Source organism: Geotrypetes seraphini, chromosome 6, assembly GCF_902459505.1.
Source record: "Geotrypetes seraphini chromosome 6, aGeoSer1.1, whole genome shotgun sequence".
Taxonomy (NCBI): Eukaryota; Metazoa; Chordata; class Amphibia; order Gymnophiona; family Dermophiidae; genus Geotrypetes; species Geotrypetes seraphini.
The window spans coordinates 187,777,987-187,805,346 of NC_047089.1; the positions used below are offsets into that span (position 1 = coordinate 187,777,987).

A 27,360-nucleotide genomic window follows, 5' to 3' on the forward strand; every position below is an offset into this window, starting at 1 on the left:
ATGAGAGGGGAGAGGCTTGGGAATAATGGAGTCACAAACACTGTGAAAGAAATAGAGGAAGAGGGAGAAAGAGAAGTGGGGAGAAAAAGGAAGAGTAAAAGAGCTTGTGAGAGACAGAAAAGGGAAGAGAGAGAGAAGAGACAAAAATAATGGCAATGGAAATCTAAGAACAAAAGAGGTACAAAGGGCCTGATTGTACTAAGCCTCTCCCCCATAGATTCAGAAAGAGGAAAAGCCTCTTAACCCAAAGATAAGAAAAACGTGGAAAAATGGAGGCTGAAAAGGACAAATGAAATAGGGAAGCCCCGGAGCTAGAGAATAGGGACTTAAAGAAAGTGGAGTACTGCCAAGGGAGAAATGAGATGGGGCCTGGGAGGAGAGACAGAGGCTGGGCAATGCTCCTATCAGCAGGGCTTGCCTCCAAATTCTTGCTCTTGTACAGGTTTATCTCGGCATCAGGTCTCTTTCTAACTGGACTGCCATTTTTGGTTCTGTTCCTTATCACTGTCCTATTCTAAGTGTGTGGCAGATAAGCTTCAGTATATAACCCACCACCACGAGTAGAGCCTCCAGAAGAGACGCACAAGGACATAGAGATGGTGAGTGCTGGGCTAACACATCATATAAAGACTCAAAGCTTCCTTTCTTCCTTCCCTACCCTACGAAATCTTGCTAGATCTGTTGCTTTAGTTTGGGTCTACTGAAAGGTCACTTAGCACTGCTGCACTGGAACTGGAAGGAGGAATATTCATTCTTTCATTTGGAAAGGCTGACTGGAAGTGCAAAGAGTGCTTTGTGTGAGATTAATGAAATGTAAGGATGCAATGACACTATGAGAGGTCTGAAAAGCTTAATTTCTGAATGATTGTCAACCATATGAAGGCATTACCTCTTTTCAGCTAGCTTTAACTTTGCAACAGCTTTTGTAACTGCTTTGTTACCTTTGGTTGTTTCTGTGACTGCACTAAGAGATAATGTTTTATTGCAGTGGAGTATATTCAGATATAACAGGTATTTTTCTGCCCTCTAGGCTAGTACCTGACGCAAAGGAAGGTTAAGTGACTTGGTCCAAGTCACTAGGATCTGAAGTATAATTTCAACTATTTCTTGGCACAGGTGATACCATTGACTATCAGACTGTCCCTTAGGTGTTTATTAATAGGATAACAGGGCTGACAGGGTAAAGTGGTTAGAACAAAAATCTGCATTGTTGGAGATCATGGTTTCTTTTTCTCACTGACCTGATTGACCTTGAGAAGGTCACTTACCTTCCTTTGATGCTCATATTTAGATTACAGGCTCCCTGGGACAGAGATGAAGGCTGGTTATGCCCACAGCACTATAAAACCCATACATGTCAGGGTAATTTTATAACAGAGTGCCTAGAAAAATGTCCCAAAATGTGCTTATTCGATGAAGGCAACATAGGTGCCTATGCACCTTAATAAAATAGGCTCCCAGAGTACAAATGGAAAGGGGATAGGATTTGATATAATGGTGTGTTGTTTTTTTTGTGTGTGTGGTTACAATCAAAATGGTTTACATATTATGAACTCTTTTTACAAAGCTGTGGTAGTGATTCCCCCGTGGCTAATGCACCAAAGCCCATTCCATTCAATTTCTATGGGGTTTGGTGCATTTGCCATGGGAGAATCCCTCTTGTGGCTTTGTAATAGGGGCCCTATATGCAGGTACAGTGGTACCTTGGTTTATGAGTGCACCGATTTGTGAGTGTTTTGCAAGACGAGCAAAACATTTGCAAAATTGGTGCCTTGGAAACCGAGCATGGCTCAATTTACGAGCGCCCCCCCCCCCACCCCCGCAATCCGGCATGCTCAAGGCCCAGCATATGAGGAGGCCGATCTTCGGGGTGCCCAGATGAGGGTAAGAAGCGGCGGGGGGTGCCAAATCGTGGCGGGGGGGTGCCAGATCATGGCGGGGGTGCCCAATCGTGGCGGGGGGTGCCGGATTATGGTGGGGGATGCCCAATCGCGTCGGGGGGGCCGGATCACAGGGGGGGGGCCGGATCGCAGGGGGACCTTCGAGGGGAGCATTGCCGGTTCTCGGGGGGGGGGGAAATGCATCAAAGCGAGTTTCCATTATTTCCTATGGGGAAACTCGCTTTGATAAACAAGCATTTTGGATTACGAGCATGCTCCTGGAACGGATTATGCTCGTAATCCAAGGTACCACTGTACTTATTTTGTACCTGGGGCAATGGAGGGTTGACTTGCCCAGAATCACAGGATGCTGCAGTGGGAATGAAAAGGAAAGGACCCCCCCCCACCAAAAAAAAAAAATTATCCTGTCTTGGCTTTGAAAATCCATGGTTAACTTTAAAGGGCAAATTCTATAAGAAGGGCCCAAAAGTTAGGCGCCTAATTAGGCACTGTTCAGCGTGATTCAAGTAAAATTGGGTGCTGTTTAATGAATCACGCTGAGCGGAACCTATTTTGGAGGCGCCCAAGAAATAGGCCAGCTCTAGGCACAACAAAAAGTTAGGCGCCTAGCTGAGCGCGTAAGCACGCTTAAGAGCAGCGATTCTGCAACAAGGTGCCCGACATGTAGCCACGCCCATGCCTAACGTGCATAGCGCCTATTTTTTGAAGGCCGCTTACATTTTTAGAGGCGCCTTGTTGCAGAATCACTCTTTCCTGATAGGCGCCTAAGTTTCAATTATTGCTGATTAAAAAGCTTAATTGAGCTTGCTACTCGATTTAGATAGGCGCTGATCTAGTTGGGCGCCTCCGAAATAGGTGCCTAACATTAGGCGCCAGTCACAGAATTTGGGCCTAAATGTTTAGGCCCGCTGTTTCCCCTTAGACCTGCTATTTACTTGTAATTGTATGGAAATATAAGTTATACATTCATTACATTACATTACATTAGTGATTTCTATTCCGCCATCACCTTGCGGTTCAAGGCGGATTACAAAAGGAGTTATCTGGCCATTTCCAGAGGAATTGAAGAGTAGAGCGGGTTGCTTCAGAGAATTGGGACGAGTCTTGCGGTGTTAGTAGTGGACAAATATCTCTACTGAGGGGGCAATTCTATAACTGGGGAGGGGGGTCTCCATTTAGGCAGCCTGAGGATGTGTATGAAACCTATTCTATAACGGCATCTGGGCCCCCAGATTCAGTTATAAAATATGAGAGTAAGCTGGTGTTGGCACAACTAATATTTACACACCTGCAGTTATACCAGCCTTAGAGCCTAAATGCAGCAGGTATCTTTGCAATTAACAAAATTCTATAATTAGGATCCCTGTGCATGTCTCACCTGTACTCCATCTCATGCATGCCATCTTATTCATATGTGCCATGTAAGTTAAGCAGGTAGATGCACAACAGAGCTTAGGTGCCCTGCTGGCACTTTTATAAGTGTAAGTACTAGTGTTTTAGACATTTTCGTGTGGAAATGTCAGCGCCTAGATTAGAAATTTGCCCTTGAAAGGAAAACTTTTAGTCCTACTCATCCTCATTCTGCCCACAACCATACACCTTTTCTGGACGTTTAAGAAATTGGCCAAAGTTCTATATAGCTCTGCCTTGGATTAATAAAAAGCACTTACGTGGCTGGCACTGCCACTGAATATGTGCTTTTGAATATCGGCCGGATTTTGTTTTTTATAGATTGACTTGCATTATGCTTCCTTTACCAGCTCATTTTTAAATTAGTGTTACTGAGCAAAGAGGTCTGATTATATTAGCGCAGGTCAGTGCACTGAATGCTCTGAGCTGCTCCTGACACTCATATACAGATGGTCTGCGCATGCGTCGGGATCGCACACCAGCGATCCGTGCTGGCAGATGGGGGCGTTCCTCCGATTGCCCTCATCTGCATATTGGACTTTGAAGAATCCATCAGACCTGCCCGGATCGGGCACGGATCCGTCCCAATCGGGCAGGTTCGTGAATCTAACCCTTAGTCTTTTCACACAAACACATCAATGACTAACTGTGTCTTCAAAAGCCTCTTAAAGATATCTCTGGACCTACACAAACACAACTAACCTGGCAATGTGTTCCAAAATTTCACACCTGCAACAGAAAACATAGAATTTCTATCTCTTGCAGACTTGATGCTCTTCTTCCAGATGGAAATTGAATTTATTGTCACAACTTTAAGTTTATTTATTTCATTTTCTATACTGTGCTCCCAAAAAAGCTCAGAATGGTTTACATGAATTTATTCAGCTACTCAAGCATTTTTCCCTGTCTGTCCTGGTGGGCTCACAATCTGTGTAATGAACCTGGGGCAGTAGAGGGTTAAGTGATTTGTCCAGGGTCACAAGGAGCATTGGGGGGGGAGGGTGAACTCATAACCTCAGGGTGCGGAGGCTGTAGTTTTAACCACTGCACCACACTCTCTCCTAAGATGGTAGCATTTTATTGGCTAAGGATACCTTTTTTGATTGGCTTTTAGGCATTAATGCTCCTTTGCTCAGGTCAGAAAATAGAATAGGCAGGTTTGAAGAAACATCTGACTGCCAGGATCATAGATTGCATTACAGTTTTAAGACGAAAGAGCTAGGAGTGTCACATTGATAAGAAGGTGGCAGAGAGGTCCTACAATTCTTTCTGGTAGTGAATTCAAATTCCCAAGCCTCTGCTGAATTAGTTTAGCTAACCCAGGGAATGGAATATCTGAGCCAAACCAAGGCCTCTCAAATGGTTGCACACAGAGGTATCCCTAACCCACTAGAGACTAGATCAACCCAGAAATATTTCCGTTGCTAACAGGGGAATTCTATAAATGGTGCTTACAATTGCCCAGGCAATTTAATTAAGTAATGAGCCTATTAGTGCCAATAATAATTTGGCAGTATCAATTACTGGCACTAACTGGCAGCAATTTGGATATATGCACACATATTGCTGAGCACTATTCTGTAAAGATGCGTGCATAAATTCTTTAGTGTGTAAATAAAAAGGGGTATGGGCATAGGGGAGGGGCATGGGAGAGCCAGGAACATGCATTAAGATGCACATACTATTATAGAATTTAGGGGATCCACACCCAATATAGGAATGAGAATTTATACCAGGGTTCTGTTGGTGTAAATCCTTGTGCTTAAAAGCTAGGTGCGGATCCTGCACTACACGCTATTCTATAAACAGCGCCCACCTCGGAGCACCATTTATAGCACACATTTTTTTGGGGTGCCGTTTACTGAATTTAGTCCTACATGGCTCCAGATCACTTCAAACTGCTTAGCAGAGAATGACATGGGGACAAATTTTTCCCCCGTCCCCATGAGGACTAATTTTCCCATCCCATCCCCTCGAGTTCTTTTTCTGTCCCTGCCCCATTCATGAAAGCTCCGTCCTCATCTGCACATGTCTCAAACACTTTAACATCATAAGTGTTCAAGGCTTGTGCGGTTAAGACAGAGCGTACAGTAATGGGGCAGGGGCAAGGACAGGGACAGTGACAAAACTCACGGGGATGGGACGGGGTCTGGGGAAATCGAGTTCCTGCGGGGATGGGGACAAATTTGTCCCCGTGCCATTCTCTACTGCTGAGTTTATCCCAGAAGTCTCTCATTGTATCTATCATCAGACAACAAGTTCCTATTACAATATTAGAAAACCATGATGGACTTGATCTGTTTCCAATTACCCAGCGCCACATGATAACCTTGTTCTAAAAACATAAGCATATAAGTGCTGCCATACTGGGACAGATTGAAGGTCCATCAAGCCCAGTATCCTGTTTCCAACTGGCCAATCCAGTTCATAAGTACCTGGCAAGATCCCAAAAGAGTACAACAAATTTTATGTTGCTTATCCTAGAAATAAGTGGATTTTCCCAAGACCATCTTAATAACGGCTCGTGAACTTTTCTTTTAGGAAATTAGCCAAACATTTGTTAAACCCTGCTAAGCTAACTGCTTTTACCATGTTCTCTGGCAATGAATTCCAGAGAGTTTAATTACACTTTGAGTGAAGAATTATTTTCTCTGGTTTATTTTAAATTCACTACTTAGTAGCTTCATTGCATGCTCCCTAGTCCTAGTCTTTTTGGAAAGGTTGAAGAAGTGATTCAAGTTCACCTGTTCTACTCCACTCAGTATTTTATAGATCTCTATCATATCTCTTGTATTGCAGGCCAGCAGAAAAGCAGTGACTCGAAACAAAGCTGCAGCCAAACGTGCCCAGCGAGGCTCCTCCAATGTGTTCTCTATGTTTGAGCAGTCACAGATCCAGGAGTTCAAGGAGGTGAGGGGAGAAAGCGGAGGAGTACCTGACTCTATAACAGGAACATGATGACAGGGTGTGCTGTAATTCAGGCCTTGTTTTGTTCTTTAACTGTAGAGGTATATTGAAAGGCTTCATACCTCCTCAGGTGTGGTTACTTCAGTTCACAGTACAAGATGGTGTGGCTCAAATTGCTATACCCATGGAAATCAACATTCATGAACTTTCTCGCCAACACTCTTTAGGCGTTTTAACTGATTTAGCCCCCCTCCTTTTGTCTTTACCTTTTTATGTTTAACTTTCCTTTACAGATTGTAGTTCATCCCATTTCCCTCCGTGTCTCAGTATGTCCGTCAATGTCATTGTCTGCGTTTAATCTTGTTTGTTTATATACATCATATGTACCTTCCCCATTTTTAATTATTGTATATCGCCTAGAAGTTTTGATAGATTTTAAATAAAACTTGAAACTTGTATAGGCTCATTATTGTCTGGCATGATCTAACCAACACTCTTTTCTCTGATAAGGGGGAAAGGAGGGGAAGGGGGAGGGAATGGGAAAGGGATTTGATATACCGCTTGAACAAGGTGTATTGAGCGGTTTTACAATCAGGTACTCAAACATTTTTCCCCTATTTGTCCTGGCTGGATCAGAGTCTATCTAATATACCTGGGGCAGTGGAGGATTAAGGCCAGAATTTTCAAAAACCTGCGTTAAAAAGCAACGATCTGCTATTGTAGCTATTTTGATACCAAATCTAAAAACCTGAGACATTCTTAAAAAAACCACGCATACAAATAAGATCGGCAGACAGCAGCGAAGATGGGCACATGCGCAGAAAAACACCGTAAAAAAACCCCCCCACTCTCCTGCTGTACTATTGGACGAATGGAAGGGAGAGAAGGGGAGAAGCAACATCAAAATTTTTCAATTGCGCATAAAACATGCCTTTCTCTCATAATAACTACTATAATTCAGGTAAATCTTGTAATTGGTTTTTAATGTATAATTTAATCAAGAAGTAAATTTCTAGGATACAATCGTAATAGTCAATAAATGTATATTTTATACGTATTGTTGAATATAGTTATTAGCAGGGATTCATTCAAACTGCATACAACAGAAGCATTGACGTCACATAGAAGAACAAAACAATAATGATAACACGGAGAAAAATAAACCTCAATTGTGAGAGGTTGGGACTACACAAGTACCCAGCCCTCAACACATCATCACGGGTTTATAAAAAAACTCCGTATACGAATATATAAATAAATAAAGTTTTCATTCATTCATAGTCGCGTTTATTTCAAAGACTTGTTTATGAATATATATGATCGCAGCTATGAGTCTGTAATAAATTCGTGACTAGAACCCCAAGCTTAACTACATTAGTAATGAAGGCTACAGCTCAGTTTCATTTGTGTAAGTATATTCAGAGGCACAAAATGCAAAAAATCGCAATTAAGGATGAAATACACTCATCTGGAAAGATGAAGTTTCAAGAGAGGCTTTCTGCTCCTAATCCCGACAGAAAAGACCTTCTGTTTCGCCTAAACCGGCTACTTCAGGGGATATATGCCATCTTTAGGTGTCTCCTTTTCCTTCCTTACAATCCGTTGGAAATAAAGCTGGCTCTTCTCAAAATGGAGTTAGGACCCTAACTTCATTTTGAGAAGAGCCAGCTTTATTTCCAACGGATTGTAAGGAAGGAAAAGGAGACACCTAAAGATGGCATATATCCCCTGAAGTAGCCGGTTTAGGCGAAACAGAAGGTCTTTTCTGTCGGGATTAGGAGCAGAAAGCCTCTCTTGAAACTTCATCTTTCCAGATGAGTGTATTTCATCCTTAATTGCGATTTTTTGCATTTTGTGCCTCTGAATATACTTACACAAATGAAACTGAGCTGTAGCCTTCATTACTAATGTAGTTAAGCTTGGGGTTCTAGTCACGAATTTATTACAGACTCATAGCTGCGATCATATATATTCATAAACAAGTCTTTGAAATAAACGCGACTATGAATGAATGAAAACTTTATTTATTTATATATTCGTATACGGAGTTTTTTTATAAACCCGTGATGATGTGTTGAGGGCTGGGTACTTGTGTAGTCCCAACCTCTCACAATTGAGGTTTATTTTTCTCCGTGTTATCATTATTGTTTTGTTCTTCTATGTGACGTCAATGCTTCTGTTGTATGCAGTTTGAATGAATCCCTGCTAATAACTATATTCAACAATACGTATAATTTAATCAAGACCCATAGCCAGAAACACATGACAAGGGTATCATACACATGCTCAAGAAGAAACATTGGTTTTTAACAAGCGCGCATGAAACATGCCTGACTCTCCCAAAAACTCAAAAGAAGCGTGATTTTACTACTCTCCACTAAAAATATATAGATATATATATTTTTTTCCATTAGTTACTGTCAAAACACAAGTGCTGGCACTGTAACGGCACCCCCAGACCAGTTGCTGCTTTTTGTTGCCAAAAGCTGACAGCGCTCTTCAAAAATGCCTCTGCGATTTTTAAGAATCCACCGGAGGGCTCATCTCAATGTTAAAGAGCACATTTGCATGCCATTGTCAGAGACTGCTAGAAACCTTGTTAAAGACAGAGATAATCTATTTTGATAATCCACCACTAAAATGCGTATAGGCTAAACCATCAGTAAACAGTTTAGCAATGGCGTCAAAGTTTTGAGAATCTGGCCCTAAGTGACTTGCCCAGGGTCACAGGGAGTAGCATAGGGCCTTAGGCTGTAGCTCTAACCACTGCGTCATGGTCACACCTTACTGTTTTCTCTCCACAGGCATTCAGTTGCATTGATCAGAACCGTGATGGCATTATTACAAAGTCTGATCTGAAGGAGACATATGCACAGCTTGGTGAGTGAACTTGCATTTATTTTAATCCAGAATCAAAGGAAAGTGAATCATTCAATATACAGCAGAATAATTATTTTTATGCAAAATCAGTTTTCACTCTGTGATGGTACTAGCTCTCATGATGGCTTGCAAATAAAGTGAAATCTGTAGTAGAGATCTCTGATGATTGCTTTAGTCTAAAGCCCATTCACAGATGCAATAACACATGATAAATTCTTTCTTGTAACAAATCAAGCTGACCTGCCTTCCAGTAGCAATTCTCAGTCCGGTTCTCACTGACCACTTGGCCACTGGGATTTTTGGGACAGCCACAAAAGATATGCAAGAGATATATTTGCATGCCCTGCCTCCACAGTATGGAAATCTATCTTGTGGATATTCTGAAAACCAAGCTGGCCAGAAGGTATTCCAGCACTGGCTTTAAAAACAGCTCTAGGCTAGGGGTGTTAAACTGAAGGCTTCAAGTGTTTTCAGGATACACTTAATAAATATGCATGATATATATTTGCACACATTACAGATAGTAAAGGCATATTCATGAGGGACTCTTGTGGTGCATTTTGACATCCTTGCTCTAATTAAAACAAGACTATATGAGGGGGCCACTAAAAAATTCTCAGCCAAACCAAGAAGAGAATGATGTGGAGCCATGAAACTTATCATATGTTATTCCACATTTTTCTTGACAGTTTTCATTTCATTTCATACCACTGAAATGAAAAGTGTCAAGAAAAATGTGGAATAATTTGTAGGCTTCATATCATTCCCTTCTTCGATGGGCTGAGAACTTTTCAGTGGCCCCTCGTATGGTGATGTCATAATGCCTCATTCCACCAATGCCTAAGAGCCAACCTCATTGGTGATGTCACAATGGCTTGGCTTCCCTATACTTGTGCCCATTTACTAGATGCATTTACCTCACTGAAACAAAAAGTGTCAAGTGAAGTGTAGAATAACTTGTAAGTTTCATGGTTCCGCATCATCCCTTTCCTGGTTGGGCTGAGACCTTTTCAGTGGCCCCTCGTAGCTCCAAAGAGGACTTTCTGTGTCTGTTATTTGCTGACTTGGAGCCAGTCACCGAGGCTGACATTATTAGCCTGTACCCTTTGCAAAGGAACACTTCAAAGAGGAATGCATGGGAGAGAGTTCCTATCAGTAGTTCTATTTCCAGCAGCATGCTTGACTTAGTGTTGTAAGAGCTTCTGATAACATTGCATTGTGTGGGCAGATTTGCAAGTGCTTTACATAGTAACATAGTAAAAGATGGCAGACCAAATTGGCCCATCAAGTCTGCCTAGCTGAGATTCTTCTACTTTGGGGAGATCACCATATAAATTCCCATGTGCAATCCAACACCAGCTCTCCCTACCCCATTCTGTCCTTTATTTGACCTTTCTATCCTTTATCTGCCTAAGAAGTGCCGACACCAACGTGGGCATGCTACTCATGCCTGAGAAGTTAAAAGATACAGGGAAAAGGAAGGAGGCATGCGCATGCGTGCACGGCAGGGAAGGCAGAGAAGAAGGCGAGGGAGAGGCCAGGTGCCAATCACCCTTACTATGCCACTGCAGTGACCAGAATCATAAACAGTATTCAAAAGGTGGCTATGAAGCATCACATTTTCATCTTTGTTTTCCATTCCTTTCCTGAAAATTCCTAACATTTGTCTTGGTCCCTGACTGCATTCCTTAGTATTTAAGGATTTTCTCCCTCTCTGCTCAATTCATAGAATCATATCTCTATAGGATCAATGCCGATGTTACCAGCCACAAAGACAGAAAGGACAAGCAGACTGAGCCTCATAGAGGTTACAAGCAATGTTTCCTCTGAGCTGGGTAGATTCCGTACAAACGTAAGGAAGTTCTTCTTCACACGGAGAGTGGTAGAAATCTGGAACTCTCTTCCAGGGGCTGTTATAGGGGAAAGCACCCTCCAGGGATTCAAGAAAAGGTTAGATAAGTTCCTGCTGAACCAGAACATACGCAGGTAAGGCTAGACTCAGTTAGGGCACTGATCTTTGACCTAAGGGCCGCCGCGTGAGTGGACTGCTGGGCATGACGGACCACTGGTCTGACCCAGAAATGGCAATTCTTATGTTCAGAACCCACGCAGCAGTTCTTGGCTACCATGCAGCAAGAGCAGCACTTTCCCACCTCCCTCCTGCCATCACCCTGGCCACTATTGCTACTTTTCCAAACGAGCAGCAACAACAATTTAGCCTGCCTCCCTCTCACATGGGGCTGCACTCACAGCCTCTGTCTGTTCAGCTCTGCCCCAGAACCGGAAGAAGATGTTCAAAGTGTGTCCCCATGCAAGAGTGAGGTGGGCTCTTTGGCATCCGCCACCAATACTACTTGTTTGAAAAAGTAGCATCAATGACCAGGGTGGTGGTGGGAGGGAGGGAAATTCTGATTTTGGTGTGTGGAAGTGTAGAAGAGACAGGAGGGATGTGTGAGGAAAGGGGAGAGGAGGAGAGTGAAAGGAAGATGCTGGATGGAAAGGGAGAGAGTGGGGAGATACAATGATATATTGATGGAAAGTGAGAGAGAGAGCAGACAAGGACATATTATGGGGGCGAGGGGGCAGATGATGTATGGAAAGGGTGTGACACAAGGACATACTGATGGAAGAGGGGAGAGAAAGAGGCAGAAGATGATGGAATATGGAAATGAAAGGGGAGATGCCGGATGGAGAGAGGGGGCAGATGCTGTATAGAAGGGGTGGGGGGAAAAACAGAGAGGTAGCTGACACTGGATGAAAGGGAAGAGAGGAGGGGGAAGATACTGGTGGAACGGGAGAGAGAGAGGGGGGGACAGATTTTTAGTCTTTTGGCGCTTCTTATACAATCTTGTAACATAAGATTTTTTTTTGTATGCTGATGACATATTATTGGTTTATTATATTTCACCAAATTCCCCGGATCTTCTTCCTTTGCAAATATTTTTGTCAAAGGTGTCATACTGGCTAGAGGAACATCATATGGTCCGTAACTTAGATAAAACCATCACATGCTGGATAATGGGCACTAATTCAATTCCTTCATTAATACCAAAGCTTTTTAATAAGCCAATACAAACAGTAAATTCATTTTGCTATTTAGGAATAATTATTGACTCGGCTCTTTCATTTGTTAAACAAATATCCACTGTGATAAAATCAGGGTTTTATGCTCTTCAGAGACTTAGAGTAGAGAATGACATGGGGACTGTTTCCCACAGCTAACCGCGGCAAACCCACAAGAACAGTGGAAAAAAACAGCCGTTTGCCACGGGTACAGGAACAAGGCTTTTCATCACCCTGCAGAGCGGTAAATGGCCTTGACCCTGCAGTAAAGGATCTGCTGCGAGTCACCTCCCTCCCCACCCTTCCCAGCCAGTAGCCCTCCTCGTGATGCGGGTTCAACAGCCCTTTCCTCCCTCCCTCACTCCCAATCTCGGGTCAAAACCAGTAAAAAGAAACCAAACTGCGACTCTACTGGGTCAGTCCCTTTGTGCCTCCTGCCCCGGGCCTACCAGCCTCTTAGAAGCTTCATTGATAAGGCAACATTGTAGGTCTTCTTCCAGCTGAGTCCCTCCTTCTGATGTAACTTCCAGTTTTGCAGGAAGTTACATCCAAAGAAGGGAGCTGGAGCAAAGTCCCGGAACAGGCCTGCAATGTTGCCTGACCATTTGACATTTCAGTTAAAGCGTGTTTAAACATTAAAAAATACTGTAGTTAGAATTTTGTGTAATACGAATAGATTTGATCATGTAATGCCTTTATTAAAACAATTACATTGGCTTCCAGGATACTATCTTATACAATTTAAAATTCTTACTAGAACTCCCGGGTATAGCGGTAAATTCTTACTATAACTCCCGGGTATGGCGGTATATAAAAATAAACTATTATTATTATTATTATAAGACATTACATTCAGGTATTCAAGATTATTTGGCAACATTAATTATTCCTTATTCACCAACTCAGTCTCTCCATTCATTAGCAAACTTGTTATTCCTTACCCCTCAAAAATGAAATGGGAAACAACAAGACATTCAGCATTTTTTGCTATTGGACTGGTATTATGGAATTAATTACCCTTCAATTTACATTTAGAATCATCATTTACTAAGTTCCTTGTATCTCTAAAACTTATCTTTTTGAACATGCATTTTCTTATTCATAAAAATGGAAGTACCAGAGAGTACTGTTTTGTAGTATCAGGATTTGAATGTCTATCCCCCCTCTTCTACGAAACCGTGCTAGCGGTTTGTAGCGCGGGGAGCCACACTGAATGGCCCACGCTGCTCCCGACGCCCATAGAAACTCAATGAGTGTCGGGAGCAGTGCGGGCCATTCAGCGTGGTCCTCTGCTCTAAAAATCGCTAGCGCAGTTTCATAGAAGAGGGGGTATATCTTTGGAATGAATGTTGGTTTCTATCCTATTTTACAAATGGCATTCCGTTTCTGTTTTATAGGTTTTTTTAAAAATATTGTAAACCGCCTTGAATTATCCTTGATTTTCAAGGATAATTCAAGGCGGTTGCAACTAAGGCGGTATATCAAATTTAACAAACAATAAATGATTCTCGATAGAACAGGGGGGAGAGAGGGCAGATGTTTGGGGGTGGGGTACAGTGAGAAAGGAGATGATGGAAAACAGGGGAAGTGAAAGGAAAAATGCTGGATGGAAAGGTGAGGGGGATAGAAGTGGCAAACATTATATGGAAGGGATACAAAGAGGAGAGAAATATTGATGGAAGGGAAGAGAGGGGAGATGTTGTCTGGAAAGAGGAGGAAGGAATAAGCTGTATAGAAGTAGGGAGAGAGAAGCCTGGATGGAAAAGAGAAAAGACAGCAGGGAGATGATGGAAGGGGAAAGTGAAAGGGGAGAGAGGGGGCAGTCTTTATGAAAGGGGGAAGAGACATAGGAGGGAGATACTAATGGAAGGGAAGAGTAAGTATGGAGATGCTGGATGGAGAGGGGAGAGAGAAGGCAGATACTGTATAGAAGGGGGCAGATGTTGGATGGAAGAGGGGAGAGAAATGAGCAGATATTTATTTATTTAAAAAATTTCTATACCATTTAAAATCTAAACGGTTTACATAATGATACATAAAGGATATTTGGAGCGAAGGGGAAAGAAAGGGGAAACATTAGAGGCCAAAATTGTATAGAAGGGGAAGAGAAAGAGGGCAGAGTTAGTGAAAGACTGAAAATAAGAAGAAGTAAATAGGAGAGCCAGGGTGAGGGAAAGCTGCCGGTAGACCATAAAAAAGAGGGAACTTGAAGTCTAGATAGTAAGAATGAGTTAAATCTGGACATAGAGGTAGAAAAATAAATGAAAGAAAGTCGAAAGGAAAAGGAGGAGAGAAAAATCCTGGCAAGAGACTTAAGACAGAGGAAAACATAAAGTAGAGAAATAAATGGCCCCTCAAAAGTGTAGAAAAAATAGTTATTTTTAATTCAGGATAAAGTAGTGTGGTACCCATGTTTATAAAGATTAATAAATATAAATAGAAAATAGAATTAAGATATCTTTTCATTGGACTAATTTTAATAGATTTTTGACCAACTGTCAGAGACCAAAACCTTTCTCAGGTCAGGACAGCATACTATCTTGACCTTGGGGGGGGGGGGTGTTGGCCTCTGAGAGTTAACTGAAAAATGTTTTAAGTCCTTTCAATAAAATATCATCTTATTTTCCATTTTATTTATTTATATTTGTAATTCTTAATTTGTAATAGTACCAGTTCTCTAAGAGGTCACCTATATGAACCACACCCACATCTGTTTCCATAGGGCACCTATAAATTCTTGGACAGCTCTTTTGAGAATCCTATTTGATTGATAGGTGCCTAGTTTTCAGAAGGATACTAGGCTGTATAGAAAAAGGAATAACCAGCAGAAGAAGGGAGGTGTTGATGCCCCTATATAGGTCATTGGTGAGGCCACACTTGGAGTATTGTGTTCAGTTTTGGAGGCCGTATCTGGTGAAAGATATAAAAAGATTTGAAACAGTCCAGATGAAAATGGTAAGGGTTTGAACCAAAAAGAAGTATGAGAAAGACTAGAAGACCTAAATATGCATACTATGGAGGAGAGGAGGGACAGGGGAGATATGATACAGATGTTTAAATACTTGAAAGGTATTAATATAGAACCAAATCTTTTTCCAGAGAAGAGAAAATAGTAAAACTAGAGGGCATAATTTGAGGTTGCAGGGAGAAAGACTCAGGAGCAATGTTTGGAAATTCTTTTTCACGGAGAGGATGGTAGATGCCTGGAATGCCCTCCCAAGGGAAGTGGTGGAGAGGAAAATGGTAATGGAATTTTAAAAAACGTAGGATAAACATAGAGGATCTCTAATTAAAAAATGAAGGATGTAAATTAAAGAAGTAAGGCCGGTACTGGACAGACTTGCATGGTCTGTATCCCACATGTGGTGATTTGGTGTAGAATGGGCTGGAGAGGGCATCAATGGGAACTCCACTAACTTGGAACATGAGGATGTTACTGGACAGACTTTATGGTAGATATGCTGCAAACAGGATGCTTGGATGGCAATGTCAGCATTTGGAACCTAGGACAATACCAGGTGGACTTTACAGTCTATGACCCAGAAATACCAAAGAAGAGACAAATTAATTTAATCATGCATTTTTAATGGTAAAACTAATGGGCAGACAGGATGGACCATTCAGATCTTTGTCTGCCATCATTTACTATGTTACTAATTATTGCTCGCTAATGACAATCATTAGTTTAGTTAACTAATTGATAGAGATGCCAATCTTGCTGTCCGCCTCCCAAATCGGCACCTAGAGATAGGCACCATTTATAGAATTTATCAGAGTGTGTAAAATACCATCAGGGTAATGCAATGAACATTTTTTGCTAACATCGACTCAGTCCTGTGCCCGCAAGAAAAAGTTTTTGCTCACATGAACTCTGTCCTCAGAGGACACATTGGTTACAAGCTATCTAGGAACCACTTACAGCCTCTCTCCCTCTCATGTAGGATCAGGTGATACAGCCAGAGAATATTAACCCCTTTATGTCTAGTAGAGAGAATGACCTTTTGCTATTGCTCCTCAAGTGAAATCTAAGCAGCAGAATGGGGTAGGCAACAGAGGCCATAGTCCTACCAACCTTCCAAATTCTGTTTCCATGTCCACTTATTTTGCAACATCATTCAGGCTGGCACTGACCTTTCAATTCATTACACAAAAACTTGTAAAATCAAGGATAATTTTGTGTGATGAGCTAATAAAGTGAGTGTGTATGTAAAATAAAGAGATTGTTAGAATGGAGGTATATGTCATTTCTGTTCCTCTAGCATGATGCCTGGCTCAGTGCTGGCAGGTGTGTGATCATTGTGGGATAAGATGATGTATGTCACTCTCCAGGTAAAATGAGCGTGAAGGAAGAAGAGTTGGAGGAGATGCTGAAGGAGGGGAAAGGACCTATCAACTTTACAGTCTTCTTAACACTCTTTGGGGAGAAGCTGAATGGTGCGTACTGCATAGTAGGATATCTGTGAATGAGTAAGCCTCACTGGACATTATTACTACTTCTACTCCTGCTTTATCTTCTCAGTTCTAGAATGCCACCAGATACCAACGTTCTGCTCAGCTAATGAAAACATGGCCAGTCAAAAATATATGCACCTGTATTTATACCCTATTTTCAGCTGAAAATTCTTGTTAATTTGGAACTTAAATTTAAGCTTATAAATGTTCGTCTGGCATTGATTTGCCTAGCTATATGAGCTTATTTTGTGAGTCTTGTGCTGAAAAAAAATCTATTACTAAGCTCCTAACTTTTCCCATGCTTTTCCCTAACTTCCTCCCCTGTTGCCACCACTTTTTATGCTCCTAAATTTAGGAGTTTGGTGAAATTTTCCTGTCGATTTTCAGCCTGTGGCAGTCCGGGTATTTTTTTGTTTTTTTTTAACATTGCTATGGACAGAATTAGCCCCATATAGTCAATGCTGCCCATGTCTGGCCACCAGCATTGAATATACAGGCTAATTCGGCAAATACAAGCTGTCAGAGCTTAGGGTTAGGGTTAGGGTTAGGGTTCCAGCTAAATATTATCTTGGATCCACATAAATATTTTGATACTCCCTCCCTCCTTTTACCCTCTGGAAGCAACAGATGACTTCCCCATCAGATCTCCTTGCCTCCCCCCTTTCAGAAATGCAAGCCCCCCCTAGAGGTCCAGTGGAGAGAAGGGCAGGAGCAATGCCCAGTTGCTCCTATTGCAACAGTGTTACGGTACTTCAAAGTAGTGAAGTCAAATAAAAAATGCAGCTTTGTAGCAGGACATTAATGCAAGCTTGTGCATATCAACCTGGTTTTAATCCAAATTTCCATGACTTTATATGGCACATGATGTACAGACTCCTGATGAAGGTATACAATAGGCTGATGAAACACAGTCTTTGTTGGGTCCTTAGTACATCCATTCATCTGTATTTTGCTGCTTCATATTTTACGTGGAGGGGCATAATAAAAAAACCCGTCTAAGTCCCTTTTTGGCCTAAGTCCTTAAAGGATCAAAGCAGAAGCAAGGAAAGTGTCCATAACCAAAACAAACGTCCTTGTTTTGATTATGGCCTGCCTCTACTAAATGCCCAGATCACCACTACGTCTACAAGTACAGCCCCCACGACATCTACACTTTTTGGCCATAATGAACCAAAAAAACGCGGGGGGGGGGGGGGGGGGTCGCTGGGTCCAGGAGAGCTTGGGCTCTCTCCTGGCCCGATGTTAATCGGCGGGGCAAGAGGGCTTGGGCTCCCTCTTGCCCCGATGTTGTGTGTGTGTGTGTGTGGGGGGGGGGTGATGGATCGCGGCAGGAGAGATGCCTCATCTCCCCTACCGCGATGCCATCACTCCTCTACCGGAACTGCCACGACCCGCGGCAGGAGAGATGCCCTATCTCTCCTGCCGCGGGTCGCGGCAGTTCGGGTAGAGGAGTGAATACATCGCGGTAGGGGAGATGAGGCATCTCTCCTGCCGCGATGCTTGCGGTGGAGGGGTAGGCAGGTTGCGTTTTCGGCACTTAGACGTATTTTGACTTGGTCTAAGTCAAAAACGTATAAGTGCCAACTAGGCAACCTGCCTAAGGTTTGGGTTATACCTGTTGTACGCCTAGGTGTAGGTCGACCCCCTCCCGCCCACTGCCCGCCCTTTCCCCTCCTCTAAACATGCCTCTTTTCTCTCTGTGCGTCTAGAGGCAGGGGAAAGGCCTAAGTTGGTTTTAGATACGTCTAAAAACCAGCTTTGGTTATGGGTACTTGGTCGATCAGGCGTTTTGATCGTCCAAGTAGCCATTTAGGACACTTTAGACGTTTTTTTCTTTTGATTATGCCCCTGCACGGATATTAAACAGGTGAATAATGGGTTAAGGGTTAAAAGCAGAATAAAAAAATATGGGTTTTTAGCCTGGATTTAAAGGGTCAGAGAGGGAGCATCATATACCAACTCAGGAAGTCTATTCCAGGTATAGGCACTGAAGGAATAGAGTCTAGATTTGTCAGTGAAGGAGAAAGGTACATTTAAGGATGAATTAACCAAAGGGTAGAGTTCATGGGGAGGTGTGTTGGGAGAAACAAGAGAAGACAGATACTGAGTATGAAAAGCCTAACACGTGCTATTTTGTAAATATGAGTGTATTTGCAAAAAAAAAATAAAAAAACCCAAAAAACCTCATTGTTTTAAAGCTACTGAAGCTAATGTTTATGTATTTTTTCAAGGCTTACTTTTTTATTATTTCGTTTCACTGTTGTCCCTCTATCCTTCTTCCAACAGGTACTGATCCAGAAGACATAATTGTTAATGCCTTCAAACTCTTGGACCCTAATGGCACTGGCAACGTACACCAGGATGAGTATGTTACATGAGCTCTCACTTCTGTACACCCTACAGGGGAGGAAGTATTGTGGTTAAATGCCAGGCACTAGTAGGATTCTCAGACTACCAGAAAATGTGCAAACTAACAATAGCGAATGTATTCTATGTACAGTATATATATCTAGAAAACATGATCCATAAGTAGAATTAAAGCTTGGCTCTTGACTACAAATCACATTGACTCTCTGTGAGATATCAGGAGACACATTTCTCCATTTTTCACAGTCTTTGAGGAAGGCCTTGATTTAAATAATGTTAACAGATTTTATTCCCAACGGTTAACTCTTTCTGGCCAATATCTTTGTAGGTTGAAACAACTATTGATGACCCAAGCTGACAAATTCACTGCGGAGGAGGTGAGGAATTTAAACTTGCTTCTGCACAATAGGCAGAAAGATATGGGCAGGCTGGGTGAACCAAGTGGTCCTTGCTGATGTCTGTGCTGTTGTCTTTTTATTCCAAACGAAGCAAACTAAAGAAGAGTCACCATATATTAATGCATATAGGGTTCCTTTTACTAAGGTGTGCTAACCGATTTAGCATGCACTAAAGATTAGCACACACGCGAAATGCTAAGGCACCCATTATATTCTTTGGGTGCCTTAGTAAAAGGACCCCAAAATGTGCATGTTATACATATTGTTACAAACCACGCACCTCTCTTGCATGTTATTTTGCTAAGATGAGCTAATTGCAAAATTAGCACATTTGTTTCTAAAGCTTTTTATTTTTAGTGGGTTGGTTTTTTTCCAGGTCTCATGCAGTAATAATGCCAGCAAGAACTTAAAAAGAAAAGCTTTAAAACCAAATGTGTTAGTTTGGCGATTAGTATGTCTTTGAACAATAAACTGATATAGAGGCATATTTTCAAAGCACTTAGACTTACAAAGTTACATAGAGGGGCATTTTCGATAGGACATCTAAGTCTGAGTGTGGACATTTTGGGAAAGACGTCCAAAAATCCAGTAGAGAAAATATTCGTTTTTGAAACCGCATGACATCTATCTTTTTTTCCCAAGAATGACTTATCTAGACATTATGGCCCTTAGGACATCTATCTTTTATGGCCATTTTCGAATACGAAAATGTCTAAATGAAAAATACACAGAAATAAGCCACTGGGATGTACAAGCAGCCATTATTCTTAGCAATCTAGCCACACAGTCATCCGAACAGAAGGGCACTCTAAGGGGTACTGCAGTGAATGTCACATTAAAAAGTCCCAGGTACACATTTCACCATAATCTGCTTATATTATACGGTGAGCTCTCCAAAACCCACCCAAAATTTACCGTACCCACCTGTACACCACAATAATAGCCCTTATGCCTGTAGGTGTCATCTGTATGTAAGTACAGTAGGTTTTGGGTGGGTTTTGGAGGGCTCACCATACAGTATAAGCAGGTTATGGTAAAATGTTTACCTAGGACTTTTTAATGTGAAGCTCACTGCAGTACCCCATAGAGTGTCCCTCCATTCTGCTGAGTTGTGTCTGAAGCTGTAATATAGGATAGAATGTACTGTTTCTTTCACATCTTTGGGTGGTGGGAGGAGATCGGTGACCACTGTGAGAGTACAGGGGGATCGTGCCTTAATCCCTCATCTGGTCAGTTTGGGCACCTTTTTGACCCGTATTCATTTTTAAAACAGGTCTAGCCCCAAACGTCTAAATCAGGGGTGTCCAATGTCGGTCCTCGAGGGCTGCAATCCAGTCGGGTTTTCAGGATTTCCCCAATGAATATGCATGAGATCTATTAGCATACAATGAAAGCAGTGCATGCAAATAGACCTCATGTATATTCATTGGGGAAATCCTGAAAATCCGACTGGACTGCGGCCCTCGAGGACTGACATTGGACACCCCTGGTCTAAATGGTGCTCTAGACATTTTGTTAAATGTTCAAGTATCGCTGAAAATCATCCAAGTCCTAAGGCTTCCCTAAGCCTGCCCAAAACACGCCTCATTGGAAGGGTATGGCCAGCCTAAAAAGATGTCTCAAATATGGGTTTCGAAAATAGTGAGTTGAACATTTTAGCAAGAAAAACGTCCAAATGTCACTTTATGATATTTTTGGGACATTTTTCTCTTTTGAAAATGAGCCCAATAGTAACCTATGGAATTTTGTAAGTCTAAGTGCTTTGAAAATGAGCCCCATAGTGTGCATTATATGTGTGGGTGTATTTTTACACAGACTCACAATCTGCATGTGTGCATTATACGTGTGAGCACATTATATGTATAAAAGCATGATACATTAAGAGTAATTCTCTAAAGTACACGTATAATATAGGTATATCTTACATAGTGCATATTGTATTGATGCATGTACACTTAGGTAGAGTCTAGGGGAGCACAGGCAGGACTCACACGTATATGTGTAACCTATAGAATACTATAATTGCACACACATCACCAAAACTTAAGCGCACATATATATAGCTGGTGTATGTGCTTGCGCCTAACTTAAAGGTATGTATATTCATAGTTACACCAGTATTCAATAAAGGAAAGTAAACACCTAAATTCCTTACGAGGGGCTGTTGAAAATTTCTCATCCCAACCAACTTCCTAAATTCTGAGCAATATTTTGCCATTGTAGCTGAAAAGAGTGTTATTTTATGTTGTTAAGTATCGTTTTGCAGAAATGAAATTCAGTGTTTCGACTCTGTTTCAGATCATTGATTGAACCATATCTACGTCATTCTCTTCTTGGTTGGGCTGAGAACTTTTCAGAACCCCTTTATATAGCAAGGCTCCCGCCAGTCTTGTTATAGAATCAACCCAAAGAGTGCTGCCAAATGTAACTTAATAGCAAAACACTCTAATTTTATTATTTTCGTTTAACTCTTTTGCAAAGCCACGCTAGCGGCAACAGCCCGGAAGCCCTTTAAATCTCTATGGGCTTCAGGGCCGTTGGCGCAGGGCAGCCACTAGCGCGGCTTTGTAAAAGAGGCCGTAAGTATAATGGAGCCCATTTGTTAACTCTCTCCCACATATTTTGGATTTCTCCCTCAAAGAATCTCTACAATACATCATTCCATGTTTTAATTTTACTCTCCAAAGCACTTCTCTCTTTTTTCTGATTCTTTACAAACTTTAGTCAATAGCATCATTTAAAAAAAAAAAATCTGATATTTTAAATTACATCAAAAAAATACAAATGAGATAAAAAATCTATATGAAAATAATAACTAAATTCTCAAAAATCTATAAATCACAAAACAAGAGACTTTAGATAAATACTGTTAAATAAAAAATCAGTATACAAAGATTAAATTAAATGTGTGCTCAGTGAAATCAACTTCAGAAATGCCACTGAAAGGCTGAAAAGATGTTTAACATTTACCTCATAGCATACGTCCTCCTTACCTCTATCAAACAAGCATATGTTGTACAGTGTTGAAAGATAAGAAAAAATACTTATCTCAGCTGTTTCTCCACTGTCCTGATCAGGAAGGCGATAACAGAAGTGCCATGGCTGGCAAGCAAGTCCATGTGTTCCCATATCCCCAAATATCCTTCATGAAAAAATAAAAATCAAAATGACATCAAAAATAGTCCATACATACTCCCTTTGAGTTTGGGAGTTTGTGGTCTTTCTTTCTCTGAGAAAGAACAGTTTGAAACACGATCTGTGTCGAGGAAGCAGAGTGGAGTTCGCATTTATTTTGGATTTTACTGTTGTGGATGTGGAGTATGTATGGACTATTTTTGATGTGATTTTGATTTTGACTTTTTCGCGAAGGATATTATCTATTATCATCTTCCTGATTAGGACAGTGGAGAAACAGCTGCGATAAGTATTTTTCTTATCTTTCAAACTGTACATACATATGCTCGTTTGATGGAGGTAGGGAGTGCATGTGCTATGATGATAAACTGACTTATCGCCAGCAAATCAGTGCCATAATAAAGAATTGTTTCATTAGACTAAGAATGATCCGATCACTGGCAAATATCCTGGACCCTCCATCTCTCAACATTTTTATTCATTCCCTCATCATACCCAAACTCGATTATTGTAATGCACTGTACAAGCGTATCTATCAAAAAGATATCCGACGATTACAATTGATACAATACATCCATAAAAATTATTGCAAAGAAGAAAAAATTTGATCATGTCACTCCACTGCTAAAATCCGTTCATTAGCTACCAATCCCACACTGTATCATTTATAAGATAGCACTTCTCTCTTTTAAAAACTCCTTATCCCGCATGAACCTACATGAGTCCTAAGATCCTCCTCGCAGTATCTTCTCCATATACCATCATTGAAAATTATTGGCTCACGTCAAGCTACTTCCTTCGCAGTTACTGCTTCTACGTTGTGGAACTCCTTACCTATGTATATCAGGGAGGAGAAAAATTTAGCCAAATTTAAGGGAAATTTAAAGACTTACCTTTTCCAGGATGCATATGACTCCTAAACGGATCTTAAATATGGTCAGATTTCTTTGATAATTCTAACTGCCTCTCTTTCCTATTGTGGTCTCCCTTTTTTGTATTCTTTTCTTTAAATTTGTAGTTCTCCCACCTTTCCTACCTGTTTCTTTTAGTCAAATATTTGTTCAGTGGAAATCTGTCAAATTATATCTCCCTCCTTTTAATAAAACTTGTATAACGCTTAGAAATCTTGATTTGCGTTTAATCAAAATTTTAATAAACTTGAAACTTGATGTAAATGTTAAACATCTTTTCAGCCTTTCAGTGGCATTTCCGATGTTGATTTCACCGAGCACACATTTAATTTAGTAATCTTTGTATACTGATTTTTTATTTAACAGTATTTATCTAAATTTTCTTGTTTTGTGATTTTAAATTACATGACAAAAAGAAGAGGGAGCCTGAAGGCCCAGTGGCCATTTTTTGGAGGGGCTCTCAATTAAATTTGTATGGCATTATCTGGGCCACTTTTCAGAAAATATCTTCTGCAATTCAGCTCCTCTACCGCATACAATTGTTTACCCCAGATTTGAAGCAGTGCTAGTTTTAAGATTACAGAAATTTAAAGTAGTGCTAACAGTGTATGGCCAGGGCCACACTGAGTCTTGCACTCACTCTCCTGAAAGAAGCCAAGTAAGGATATTAGTACCATTAGCTAAGCCAACACATCTCAGCAGTGAAATTTCAGTGAAAGATATGATGATATGGGAATGAGTGCTTAGGGAAGATTATGTACCTACCTTGTTAATCATCTTTCTAGGAGATAGCAACACAGTGGATTTATGCACCTTCACCCACGGTGTGTGTGTAGAGAGCTTCATTTGCATTTTTCTGTTCCAACCTCCCTTCTCCTTGGGCTATCCTGTACCTTCAGTTCGCATTAAAGCAGGTGGTCAGCCCTGGAGAATAAACAGAAAAGGGAGGGGTATGGGGATTCTCCCCAAGAAACAAGTATGTCCTGCTCATAACACAACCCCCCCCCCCAATAATATTAACAATGATGAACACTTTATAACCCATAATGAAACAAAACACAGTTCACCTACTTGAGTTCAGCCTACACTAGTAGTCATGGGGTTCCTGTGGATACCCCCTGTTTTCTTGAGATAGGTGAGCTTCTTTTATCTGAGCACTTGCTAGAAGCCACGGAAAGAAGCAAGCTGTCTGGTGCTATAGCCAACTCTGACACAGAATGGCAATAGCAGGCTAGGAATCATTTGACATGCCAGGCTTCAAGACTGACGTTCCTATCACCTAGAAAGAAGATTAACAAGGTAGGTACATAATCTAGTTCTGTAGGAAGGGCAGTCTTGAACCAGTGGGACATATGAAAGCAGTCCCATAAATCTAGGATGAGGCAGATGAGCTGGCTGACAGCACTGAAGCTCCAAAGGCAGTATCCAATCTTGCCTCTACATCCACCCTGTATGGAGAATGGCCGCTCTACAAATCTCTTCCATGGACACTGCTTTGAACTCTACCCAGGAGAAGACTACGCTCCTAGTGGAGTGGGCCTTCAGGTAGGTCAGAGGTATCTTTACTGCTCCCAAATAAGCTGACAAAATGGCCTTTCGAATCCACCTGTGCACATCTAGCAATTTCAAGATTCTGTCCATCTTCTTGGATCACAAAGATGTACACACAGGCAACCAGGCTTCCTGGTTCACATGAAAATTGGATACTACCTTCAGCAAGAAAGACAGGACTGTACACAATACTATTCCTGTCTCTGATGTTCTGAGGAAAGGTTTCCTGCAGAATAGAGTCTGTAGTTCCTATACTAATTGTGCAGATGTAATAGCCACCAAAAATGCTGCTTTCACAGTGACATCCATTATTGATGCCTTCTCCAATGGCTCATGTGGAGCTCTGGCTAGAGCTCGCAGGACAGGATTCAGATTCTATTCTTGAAAAGGGTGCCATATTGGTGGATGCAGACGTAATGCTCTCTTCAAAAATCTGGAAACATCTAGAGAGGTGAACACTGGAGCCACAGAAGACTGAGGCTGCTCTATCTTTAATTCTGAGACAGACTTGGTGATTACCTCTAATAGCGCTGAGGGCTTAAAAAGCTTGCACACTGTCGAGTCCTCTCCCAGATCCAAGGCTGCTATCTGGTCAGCTTCCAGTATCTCCAAGCGTGAGGTCAAATTGCCAGATAATGAGGACCCCGACTGGGAGAGTAACAGCATAGAAACCAAATTCTCTTCCTCAGTCTTCATCACACTGGACCCCTAACACTGGAGCATGGCTTTGATTAAAGCATTTGATTACTTCCATTGTAGAAGTAAAACCCAGATGTCTCAATCTGTCCTCCTTTATCTGGATCCATATGGTGACCCTAACCTGTACTCACTGTGCAATGCTTGTGCTGATAATGACCAGGCAAGCCTGGAAACCGGACTACTTGCTTCTTCAGACTGCCTCTCAGTCCCTCTGGTGGGACTGAGACCTCAGTCCCTCATCATGCGTGCTAAAGGTAGGAAATATAGTCAGCCCTGATCCTGGAGAACTGTGACAGAGCTGTTCAGCCTGCACCCAGGCCCACTGCGGACAGAACCTAGGGTGAGCCTTGCTCCTAAGGGGTCTGGTTCCCAAGTTCCCAAACTATTAGTGTTGGCTGATCAAGTGGGTACCCTGCAATGCAGGCAGCCCTTTGACTACAGACTTCTGACCTGAAAGTCTATGTTTTCCCAAAGCCAGAGATGTCATGAGACCGAGAGCCTCTGCAGTACTAAAGAGCCTCTCGACCAGAAGATAAAAACCCCAAAAAGAAAAAAAATAAATAAATGAGCAAGACAGCCTCCTACCACCTCACAAGATAGAGAGAATAACTGAGGAGTACAGGACAGCCCAGGAAAAGGAAGGCGGAATGGAAAAAGGCAAATGAGGCTTTTATACACACTCAGTGGGTGAAGGTGCATAAGCCCACTGGTTCAAGACTGATGTTCTTATTGAACTAAAACAATCATTACACTGATAGAATGCTCCTCCATATAAGGAGATATAGCTTGATAAGTTGCACCTGCATGAATTATGACATAAATCAGGTCACTTAAATTTTTCTCTCTCTCTCAGGTAGAACAAATGTTTGCAGTGACTCCTATTGATGTGGCAGGAAACATTGATTACAAATCTCTGTGCTACATCATTACCCATGGAGATGAGAAGGAAGATTCTTAAAGAAGAGTTGGAGAAATGGGAGCACATCACACACCTAGAAACAGAAAATGAAATTCTGAAACCAAATAAAGAAGGAAAGCCAGAAGGGAATGCTTTGAAATGTAGTATTATAAACAAACATTAATACATGTCAGCCAATGATCAGAATAATTCCATCATAACTCATCTATGAGATCAAGAATTAGAAAGGAAGCCTAAAAGGAAAAAATATTCAGATACCCATATTCTAGAGAGTGTCTCTCAAACTGTGTGCCCCAAAGAGATTTTGGTTGTGCCATGAAAGATTCCAGAATTTTACTTTATTTTTAAAACTTCCCTTCATAAGTGTACACTAGAATAGATAACATGTATGTTGCATACGCAAAAGAGACAACTGCCCAGACAAACCACATTCTTTGACATGATTGGTCCTTGAAAACTAACGGCGAGTAATTTTAGTTTTATTTTTTCATGTAGTAGTTATTCTAACTTGAGCAAAGAAGCAATCAAGGTTTTGTTACCATTTGGATCTTCTTATCTTTGCAGAAATTACATTGAAAAAACGATAACAACTGCAGATGGTGGATGATGAAATGCGTGTTTGCACTCAAAAACAAGCACATCCAACACATTGATTAGCAATTCTAGTCTATCTACTTTAGTTTCACATTTGTTACAATTACCAATTCATAGCTTAAAGAACTTTAAATAAATAACTCTCAAATTTAAATTTTTGTTGGTTTTGCATT

The 27,360-nt window shown here is 41.4% G+C and overlaps 1 protein-coding gene across 2 annotated transcripts; it reads left to right on the forward strand.

Annotated features, from left to right (window-relative positions):
* The first annotated feature begins 552 nt into the window (after window positions 1-552).
* MYL7 (myosin light chain 7) lies at window positions 553-27,110 on the forward strand. Of its 2 annotated transcripts, XM_033949483.1 has the most exons (8): window positions 562-599; window positions 1,031-1,116; window positions 6,111-6,221; window positions 9,023-9,098; window positions 16,491-16,595; window positions 18,900-18,978; window positions 19,309-19,357; window positions 26,528-27,110. In XM_033949483.1, exons 3-8 carry the CDS (start codon window positions 6,186-6,188, stop codon window positions 26,630-26,632), a joined length of 450 nt encoding a protein of 149 aa, XP_033805374.1. In that variant the 5' UTR covers window positions 562-599; window positions 1,031-1,116; window positions 6,111-6,185; the 3' UTR covers window positions 26,633-27,110. The 2 variants fall into 2 exon arrangements, with proteins under 2 accessions (XP_033805373.1, XP_033805374.1); XM_033949482.1 differs by lacking the exon at window positions 1,031-1,116 and having other exon boundaries at window positions 553-599.
* Window positions 27,111-27,360: the final 250 nt, after the last annotated feature.